The following is a 10,427-nucleotide window of genomic DNA, read 5'->3' as shown; positions in this document are numbered from 1 at the left end:
TTCCAAATAGTTGAGAATAACAATGATTTTGCATTACTATCCCTGCAAAATGCCCAAGCTGATTTTGTGGAAAACTTTCCTTAATTTTCTATAGTCCAGATTGGTTTATCATCACGGTCTGAGAGACTGACTTTTTTCTGCTTAATTGCGTGAATATAAGCTTCGGGAAATCTAGCTCTTTTCAATAGTTCTTCCAAATTTTGTCCCAAAAATTCAGCAACAGAGGAATTGCATATTTCACGAGAGATATTTCCTATGTCACAAAGTCTTCCCAATCCTGTCCAATTGGTTTTCCAAGCATCGATGTTTCCTTTTCCAACCTCCCATTGAATGATAGGCATCATTTGTAACCATACACTATGCAATGATTTAATACAATGCCGTAAAGTTGAGTGCTCTGCCCAGTCCTCTATGTGACCATATTTGGCAATTATTAATTGACTCCATAAAGAGGAGTTATTTAAAAGATTCCATACCCTTTTCATTTTTAGTGCTTGGAGTATATCTTCTACCTTTCGAATGCCTCGTCCCCTTTCTGCATATGGCCTACATACCATTGACCAACTTATCCATGATCTTTTATGATTCTGAAGGTTTCCAGCCCAAAAAAATGTAGCGAGATGCTTCTTGATAGACTTCAATATAGATTTTGGTAGATCATATACTGATAGAGTGTGGATTGGAAAACTATTTAGCACACTATTCAAAAGAGTCAATCTACCTCCTACAGACAAAAGTTTTCCTTTCCATCCCTCTATCCTCTTTGTAATTTTTGTAGTCAAATGCTCAAAGTAAGATGCTTTGGATCTACCTGTGAAAATTGAGCATCCTAAGTACTTGAAAGGAAAGCTTCTATCTATCTATCTATCTATCTATCTATCTATCTATCCATCTATCTATCCATCTATCTATCTATCCATCTATCTATATAACTATCTATCTATATAACTATCTATCTGTCTATCTGTCTATCTATCTATCTATCTATCTATCTATCTCGTTTTCTCCATCCCTGGCTATACATATATTAATTTTTGTGGGACCTCTCCTTAAAGTCACAAATAACCATATTTGCAGGAAAGGACAACCCCCGAGAGCGATAATTCAAAAGACACTCGGAAGCTTCAAAAGAGAATCCAAATCTCTCGCGAAGTGGAAAAAAAAACTAGCCCAACCCGTGAAAAAAGATTCAGACTTTGATTCAGGGCCCGCATTAATTCCCGTTATTGCCGGTCTTCTTTCCCCCGTTTCGATTCCAAATTTAGTGGGTTCTACTCGCTGTAGAGACTATCGGTCGATAATTGACCGGCCCTTCAACCACTTTCCCGGTTTTCATTCAGTCCAGCGGACTTCCCTCTTCCGTTTCTCACATTTAAGGGATTCCGGCGAGAGGGGAAGCAGTCTTACCTGTTCATGGCCGTGTTCTTCTTCGTTCCTGAGGGATTTTGAGCTCGATCCCTCCTCTCTTCTTCCTATTTCGTTCTCTTTGATCTACGGCGAAGGGGAGGAGCTTCGGATCCATGGCGAAGCTCTCGGCTGTAAGTTTTCCCGATTCTTTTCTTATATTATCGAGAGTTGCGGTAGGATATGATGAGATTGTTCTCTCTTTTCTTTCTCTCTGTCTCGCCATCTCTCTCTCTCTCTCTATAGCTAGATCTCTCACTCGCTATGTCTCTCTTATTCCTTTCTTTCTTACATTCTCGAGAGTTGCAGTAGGATCTGATGAGATTGCTCTCTCTTCTTTCTCTGTCTTGCATCTCTCTCTCTATCTCTTTCTCTCTCTCTTTCACTCGGTATATCTCTCTATCTCTCACTCGCTATCTCTCTCTCTATATCTTTCTCTCACTCGCCATCTCTCTCGATCACTCCTTCCATCTTCCTCTCTCTCTCTCTCTCTCTCTCTCTATCTTTCCATCTCTCCCTCTCTCTCTCGCTGTATCTCCCCTCGCTACCTCTCTCTTCTTCGCTATACTGCTGTGTCTCGCCATCTCTCTCTCTTACTCGTATATCTCTCTCTCTCTCTCACTTTCACTCTCTCGGCCCATCTCTCTCTCTCTCTCTATGCCTATATCTATCTGTCCGTCCATCCGTCCATCAATCCATCTATCAGTAGGCGAATCATGTACACCTCTCATTTTCATCTCTCTATATCTCTCTCTCCCTCTCTCTTTCAATATATACGTATACCCACATAAATCAAGACTCATGAAAATAAACATCAGATTGCTGTTGACTAAGTCTAGCCAACCTCTCATTCCGCTCTCTTGTCATCCCTCTCTCTACCATGTCTAAAATCTTCCATCAGCAATCTCTCATTTCTAACCTCTCTTGGTTGTTCTTCAGATCGTGGGCTCTCTTCTTCTTCTTCTTCTTCTTGGCGCCAGAGGTGCCGTCATCTGCGGTGAGGGGAAGCCGAACCCTCGGCGGCCCCACCGCGTGTCGATCACCGACTTTGGCGGCATCGGCGATGGATTGACTATGAACACAAAGGCCTTCCAAAACGCCATCTTCTATCTCCGCTCCTTCGCCGACAAAGGCGGCGCCCAGCTCTTCGTCCCCGCCGGTGCCTGGTTGACTGGCAGCTTCACCCTCATCAGCCACCTCACACTCTCCCTCGACGACGGCGCCATCATTCTTGGGTCAACGGTTAGCCCTCTCTGTTGACCCTTTCTACAATCATTGACTTTTTTCACTAGCGTTGACTTTCACTGACGTTGACCCAGAAGTGCGCTGACTTTGCCGTGGGCAGGATCCCCTTGACTGGACAGGTCAGAGGAGCCTTATCTACGGCTCAGATCTCACAGATGTAGTGATCAGTGGTCAGCCGAGGGACGGTTGGGATGCGTTGACGGGGGCCCGCCGGGTTGTTCCAAATGGCAATGGAACTGTAGACGGCCAGGGGGGAAGGTGGTGGGATCGGTTACAAGGCGGCGTCGCCGAGTTCCGCCACCCTCATCTAGTAGAGCTGGTCCGGTCAACAGGGGTGATAATATCAGATTTGACTTTCCGGGACCCGCCGAACGCGGCCATCCACCCTGTTGACTGCAGGTCAGCGATTCTGGCAATTTCGTTGACTTTTCCACATCAAGAGTCAAATCGTTGACTTTCTCTCTCCCTGGTGGCGCAGCCAGGTCCTCATCAAGAACGTCACCATCCTTGCGCCTCCTGGTTCCCCCAACACCAATGGAATCGCCTCAGGTTAGAGAGAGAAAGGGATAGAGAGAGTGGAGAGAGAGAGAGAGAGAGAGAGAGAGAGAGAGAGAGAGAGAGAGAGAGAGAGAGAGAGAGAGAGAGAGAGAGAGAGAGAGAGAGAGAGAGAGAGAGAGAGAGAGAGAGAGAGAGAGAGAGAGAGAGAGAGAGAGAGAGAGAGAGAGAGAGAGAGAGAGAGAGAGAGAGAGAGAGAGGGAAAGATGAGTCAACGGTGAAGAGAGATGGGTTAATGGAGATGAATGATAAAGATTGAGATGGGTTAAGAGGAGTCAATGTGTTTAATCCTAGAAAGAGACTGAGATACAAGTTAGAAAGAGAAAGGGTCACTGACTTTGAGAGAGAAATTAAATAAATATAGATGGAAGGGGGATGGGGAGACGGCAAGATTTCTCTTCGTGGCAAATCGGTGAGAGAGAGAGAGAGGAGTCGATGGGGTCAGTGCAGAAAAGAGAGAGAGAGATACAAAGTTAGACAGAGAGAGTAAAGAAGGTTGAAGGGGAAATAGGGAGACAACAAGAGTTCTCTATGCATCAAACGGATGTCAGAGAGATTGTGAAATGCAAAGTTATAGAGGGAAAGTTAGATTGGGATGGAGACGGGGAGACAGCAAGATTGCTCTGGATGGCAAATGGACAAGAGAGGTGATATAAAAATGATAGAGAGAGATGATAGAGAATTGATAGAGAGAGATGATGAAGAGAGAAATGATAGAGATGATAGAGAGATGAGAGAGATGATAGAAATATAATAGAGAGATGAGAGAGAGATGATATAGAGATGAGAGAGAGATGGTATAGAGATGAGAGAGATGATATAGAGATGAGAGAGAGATGGTAGAGAGAGATGATATAGAGATGAGAGAGATGATAGAGAGAGATGATATAGAGATGAGAGAGACGATAGAGAGAGATGATATAGAGTTGAGAGAGATGATAGATAGAGATTATATAGAGATGAGAGAGAGATTATATAGAGATGAGAGAGAAATGATAGAGACATGAGAGAGACATGAGAGAGAAATGATAGAGACATGAGAGAGACACGAGAGAGAGACGATAGAGAGAGATAGAGATATCGGTTCGATAATCAATGGCTGATGAGCTTCAAACACATGCAGACTCGAGCTCAAACGTGTGCATAGAGGACTGCAACATAACCGCCGGCGGAGACCTCATCCTCCTCCTCAAGAACAGCAACGCCACCGCAGCAAGCACCAACATCACCATCCGCCGAATCGACGGCTCCGGCGGCGGCATCGCCATCGGCGGCGGCATCTCCGGCGCAATCTCCACCGTCCACGTGGACACCCTCCGCCTCTCCGCCGCCCACGTCGGCGTCGCCGTGCGAGCCCCCGCCGGCGGCCACGTGGAAAACGTGCTCATCTCGGGAGTCGCCATGGCCGACGTGGCCATTGCCTTCGCCATCGTCGGCGGCGGCGGCGCCGCCGGCCCGCCGGTGAGGGGCGTGACGATAAAAGACGTGGTGGGGGTGAGAATAGCGAGGGCGGGCGTGGTGGAGGGGGTGGAAGGGGGGAGAATAAGGGAGATTTGCTTCGCCGGAGTGGCGCTGTTGGGGACGGCGGCGCCGCCGTGGCGGTGCCGTTACAGCGATGGGTTTTCCGGCGGGGTCTCGCCGGAGCTCTGCCCGCCGCTGAGGAAGCCCATTCCGGTCAACTGCTCCGCCGCCTGCTACTCGCTCGGCGACGTTGACTTTTGCTCTTTCCAAGGATTCAGTGCAGGGTAATGGATAAGATAGAGAGACAGATAGATGGATAGAGAGAGATAAGATAGAGAGATAGATATATATACGTAGAGAGATGGGAGAGAAAGAGGAGATGAGATGGTCATGGGTACTCTCCCAAGTTTGGACGTCTCCTCTTTTGGGAAGTTTTGTTCGACTGTCTTTATAAACCATGATTTTCATTCAATATTTGACAGAGAGAGAGAGAGAGAGAGATGAATGAAGTGAAGAAGAGAATTGTACTGTCTCTCTTGATATTTCTCTCGCTCACTTACTCTGTCACTTGGATTACCTTTGCTGTTGGTCAAGAGAGATGGATGAGTTTTTTGGCTCACTAATCTGATAATTACAGCGAGGAGAGAGAGAGACATAATACATATACATATTAATATATCTGTATAAGATAGAGAGATAGATAAATATACATAGAGAGATGGGAGAGAAAGAGGAGATGAGATGGTCATGGGTAATCTCCCAAGTTTGTACGTCTCCTCCTTTGGGAAGTTTTGTTCGACTGTCTTTATAAACCATGATTTTCATTCAATATTTGGCAGAGAGAGAGATGAGTGATGTGAAAAAGAGAATTGTACTGTCTCTCTCTCTCTCTCTCTCTATCTGTCTCTTGTCATTTCTCTCACTCACTTACTCTGTCATTTGGATTACTTAAGAGGTTGGTAAAAGAGATGGATGAGTTTTTTGGCTCTCTAATCCAATAATTACCGCGAGAAGAGAGAGAGAGAGAGAGAGAGAGAGAGAGAGAGAGAGAGAGAGAGAGAGAGAGAGAGAGAGAGAGAGAGAGAGAGAGAGAGAGAGGAGTGAAGTGAAGAGAGTTGCACTCTCCCTATTTCTCTTGGAATTTTGTCTCATTCAACTCACTTTATGACTTGGATCCCTTAAGTTGTTGGCCAAGAGAGACTGATGAGTTTTTTGGCTCACTAATCCAATAATTGAAGAGAGTTGAAGAGAGTTGCACTCTCCCTATTTCTCTTGGAATTTGGTCACATTCAATTCACTCTGTGATTTGGATCACTTAAGTTGTTGACCAAGAGAGATAGATGAGTTTTTTGGCTAATTATAGCGAGGATAGAGAGATAGATACATAAATAGAGATAGAGAGAGAGGGAGGAAGGAGTGAAGTAAAGAATAGAGTAGCACTCTCCCTATCTCTCTAGAAATTTCTCTGACTCAACCCACTCTGTAACTTGGATCACTTAAGTTGTTGGTCAAGAGAGATAGAAGAGTTCTTGGGCTCACTCACCCAATAATTACAGCAAGAAATGATAGAGTGAAATGAAGAAGAGAGTTGCACCCTCCATCTCCCTCTCAAGATATTTCTCTCACTCACTCTGTAACTTGAATCTCTTAAGCTGGCCGTCAAGAGAGATAGATGATTTTTGGAGCTCACTAATCCAATAATTTCTGCGAGGAGAGAGAAAGAGAGGAGTGAAGAGAAGAAGAGAGTTGCACTCTCCCTCTAGATATTTCTCTCACTCGGTCACTATATAACATGGATCACTTTTGATGTTGGGCAAGAGAGATAAATGATTTTTTTGGCTCACTAATGCAAAAACTACAGAGAGGGGAAAGGAGAGGAGAGAGAGATAGAGCTACTTGGGTTTGTCGAAGGCTGCGATGTTCTGAGGCTCGCACTCGGGGCTGAAGAGGCGGACCAACAGGGCAGTGGAGAGGCTCGTGGAGGCGGCGCCGCAAGCTGCCCATCTCAGAATCCTGGGAGCTGTCGTCCTCGGACCTTCAAATCCCCCCCGTCAAAACAAACAAACAAACCTCATTCCTTTATTTTTCTTGCATTGTGAATCCCAGCTCTCAACAGATGTTTCTAGAGTGAAAAAATGGATGGATGGATGGATAGTCAGATAGATAGATATTTGTAGAGTGAGAAGGAAGATAGATAGATAGATAGATAGATAGATAGACAGACAGAGATTTGCAGAGCGAGAAGATGGATGAATGGGGGGATAGATAGATAGAGATATGTAGAGTGAGAAGATGGATGAATGGAGGGATAGATAGATTGATGACAAAGATTTTGTAGAGTGAGAAGATGGATGAATGGAAGGATAGATAGATTGATAGAAAAAAATTTGTTGACTGAGAAGATGGATGAATGGAGGGATAGATAGACTGATAGACAGATTTGTAGAGTAAGAAGATGGATGAATGGAGGGATAGATAGATTGATAGACAAAGATTTGTCGAGTGAGAAGATGGATGAATGGAGGGATAGATTGATAGAGACTTGCACAGTGAGAATATGAACGGATGGAGAGATTTGTAGAGAATATGAATGAATAGGGATGAATAGGGATTTGTAGAGTGAGAATATGAACGGATGGAGGAATAGATATATTGATAGATAGGGACTTGTAGAGTGAGAATACGAATGGATGGAGGGACATATAGATAGATTTGTAGAGCGAGAAGATGGAGGGATGGAGGGATAGATAGATTGATAGACAGAGATTTGTAGAGTGAGAATATGAACGGATGGAGGGATAGATTGATAGAGACTTGTACAGTGAGAATATGAACGGATGGAGGGATTTGTAGAGAATATGAATGAATAGGGATTTGTAGAGTGAGAGTATGAACGGATGGAGGAATAGATATATTGATAGATAGGGACTTGTAGAGTGAGAATACGAATGGATGGAGGGATATATTGATAGATTTGTAGAGCGAGAAGATGGATGGATGGAGGGATAGATAGATAGCTAGACAGAGATTTATAAAGTGAGAAGATGGGTGGATAGACAGATGGAGGATAGGATAGATAGATAAATAGTTATTTTGTAGGAACCCAGATCCTTTCTTTTAAAAGATATATAGATGGAGAGAGAGAGTTGGTCATGGCAATGAAAATGAAAAAAATGGTTATCTTCGAGTAACCCTTAAAAGTTTTTTCTCGGAAATGATAGATAGAAAGATAGATAGATATACAGATATAATATATATATATATAGATATATATATATATATGTATATATGTATGTAAATATATATATAGAGAGAGAGAGAGAGAGAGAGAGAGAGAGAGAGAGAGAGAGAGAGAGAGAGAGAGAGAGAGAGAGAGAGAGAGAGAGAGAGAGAGATGAAAATGAAAAAAAAATTACAGGCCATAAAATCCAGAGCAAATGTTCATGCATCCGACGACGTGGAGAGAAAAAGGTAGAGAGAGCATAGAAAAAATTGTCATGCCTCCATTGAGCTGTGCAGACAGATGAATGTATATATGCAGACATATAGATTCAGAGATAGAAACCACAGTCAATGAGTAAATTAACGAGTAAATTAGACATGAACTCCATTTCTCTTTCATTCTTTCTCATTTCTCTCCCTAAGAAAGGCATACCTTAGCAAAGACACAAAAAATGGAGTCCGGCAGAAGATTTTCTTTCAAGAATCTAAAATCAAACAGCTATGAATGAAGCCAACAGTTTAGATGCCGTCGAACCTTTTTTAGGGCAGAGTGTAGCCGTGATCAGCTAGGGAGAGAAAGCGAAAGACGGAGAAAAGGAGAAATCGAGAGAGGTAGACACGAATTGGGCTTAGAGGGAGAGGAAAACGGAGAATTGAAGATTGAAGATCTATCTATCCTATCCTGAAAAAACGGAGAATTGAAAAAAAAACGGAGAATTTTCTGGTTTTAGTAATCAGAAAACTAAGAAGAAGGGTAGGAAGAGATGCGTGCAGAGGACCCAGAAGAAGTAAAAAATTGAAGATTTTGAGGGGTGAGAAGAGGGATCGGGCACCGTAGTGGAGGCTGCAGAGGACCCAGAAGCCGAGGGCGCCGCCGACGGAGAAGATGGCTGCGGTGTGGCGCATCAGTCTGGTGCAGGGCTTGGCGTCGGCCCTCATGAGCTCCCCGTCCGACATTCCCAACGCCCTCCGAAGCGCCATCCTCCTCCGTGCACGGGGGTGAGTGCCCGGCGCCTCGCTTCTCTGTGCCCCTGTGGAAAACTAAAGACTCAAATGGGTGTTTCTCAGTCTTATGCCCATTTTTCAATCGTCACATCTCTCTCTCTCTCTCTCTCCCTCTCTCTCTCCCTCCCTCTCTCTCTCTCTCTCTCTCTCTCTCTCTCTCTCCCTCTCTCTCTCTCTCCCTCCCTCTCTCTCTCTCTCTCTCTCTCTCTCTCTCTCTCTCTCTCTCTCTCTCTCTCTCTCTCTCTCTCTCTCTCTTTCACAGCTAGGGAACGGCACGCCGGACGTGACGGGATGGATGATGATCCGTGACAGACGGTGACATGACGAAAAATCCATCACCGTCACCGTCCCGTCACACGTCCGAGGATTTTGGAAAAATCCGTCACGTTTGCATCACTGTCACGGTTTGCGAAGTCCCTGTCACGTCCTCGTCACCAGACGGCGTCACCGTCGCGTGTGATGGGAAAAACAACCATGCGGAGGAGAGAGAATTGGATGGGCATATCTCCAATTATCTTTGGGCGGCATCCTTTGCAGCAAACTAATGCAGGGACTTTTCTACAATATGCCAATAAATCTAGTTAGCGACGTCACGTGGCAAAATCTCGGTCGTCGAAAAGCTTAAATCTAATGATTTAATAGCTTTTTGGTTATTTTTAACAATTTGTCACAGCCGTCATCTGTGACGGCAGTCACGTCACGTCACTCGTCCGAGGTCCCCGTCACCGTCGCGTCACTATCACGCCCAGTTCGTCATCGGTCACCGTCACGGGCCCCTAATTTTGTCACCGTCTCCATCATGTCATCCGTCATGTTGCAGTCACCGTGACATGTGACATGACGGATGATGTCTGCCGTTTCCTACTCTCAGCTTTCTTTCTCTTTCTATCTCTCTCTCATCCTCTCTTTCTCTTTCACACCCCCTCTCTCCCTCCCTCTCTCTCCCTCTCCCCCCCTCTCTCTCTCCCTCTCCCTCTCTCTCTCTCTCCTTGTCTCTCCCCCCTCTCTCTCTCGCCCTCTCTCTCTCTCACATACTCTCCCTCTCTCTTCTTCTCTCTCTCTCTCGCCCTCTCTCTCTCTCACATACTCTCCCTCTCTCTTCTTCTCTCTCTCTCTCTCACTCACGCAGGCTTTGACATTTCGGACCCAGGATCTCTCAGACCGGACGAAACTGGGACCGGCGGCCCGCCATTTCTGGGGGACCGGCCGATCGGTCCGGATCTGGTCTAAAGGTCAGACCGGACAATTACCGGTTTGTATTTTTTTAATAATTTTTTTCTTCGCCACCCCCTCCCCCACGCTTGCCAGCTCTTTTCATACTTCTTTGCTCTTATCTTCTTCTTCGTCTTCTTACTATTCTTTTTTGTGTTCTTCTCTTCTTTGTATTCCTCTTTTACTTTTTCTTCTCTCTGATCTTGGTTACTTCTTTTCTTCCTTTATTCTTCTTTTCTTCTAATTTTCATCTTCCTCTCTTCTTATCTTCACTTCCGGTATTCCCTATTCTTCTCTTCTCTTCTTATCTTCATCCTTTTTTC

At 44.9% G+C, this 10,427-nt stretch overlaps 2 protein-coding genes across 3 annotated transcripts; one reads left to right on the top strand and one right to left on the bottom strand.

Annotated features, from left to right (window-relative positions):
* Positions 1 to 1,348: 1,348 nt before the first annotated feature.
* LOC144714635 (putative polygalacturonase) lies at positions 1,349 to 4,953 on the top strand. Its single transcript, XM_078589421.1, has 5 exons — positions 1,349 to 1,538; positions 2,344 to 2,646; positions 2,750 to 3,048; positions 3,128 to 3,198; positions 4,328 to 4,953. The coding sequence occupies exons 1-5, from the start codon at positions 1,521 to 1,523 to the stop codon at positions 4,951 to 4,953; spliced, it is 1,317 nt and encodes a 438-aa protein (XP_078445547.1). The 5' UTR covers positions 1,349 to 1,520.
* Positions 4,954 to 6,125: 1,172 nt separating this feature from the next.
* Positions 6,126 to 8,948, bottom strand: LOC144714438 (40S ribosomal protein). 2 transcript variants are annotated; one of them, XM_078589181.1, is made up of 3 exons: positions 8,721 to 8,948; positions 6,562 to 6,700; positions 6,126 to 6,369 (listed from the first exon to the last, which is right to left on the bottom strand). In XM_078589181.1, exons 1-3 carry the CDS (start codon positions 8,866 to 8,868, stop codon positions 6,288 to 6,290), a joined length of 369 nt encoding a protein of 122 aa, XP_078445307.1. In that variant the 5' UTR covers positions 8,869 to 8,948; the 3' UTR covers positions 6,126 to 6,287. The 2 variants fall into 2 exon arrangements, with proteins under 2 accessions (XP_078445307.1, XP_078445308.1); XM_078589182.1 differs by lacking the exon at positions 6,126 to 6,369 and having other exon boundaries at positions 6,475 to 6,700; positions 8,721 to 8,946.
* Between the last annotated feature and the right edge of the window lie 1,479 nt (positions 8,949 to 10,427).

The sequence above is a fragment of the Wolffia australiana genome, chromosome 17 (genome assembly GCF_029677425.1).
Source record: "Wolffia australiana isolate 7733 chromosome 17, ASM2967742v1".
Lineage (NCBI taxonomy): Eukaryota > Viridiplantae > Streptophyta > Magnoliopsida > Alismatales > Araceae > Wolffia > Wolffia australiana.
Note: the sequence above shows the minus strand (reverse complement) of the source record. Positions and strands in the feature narration are given on the sequence as shown.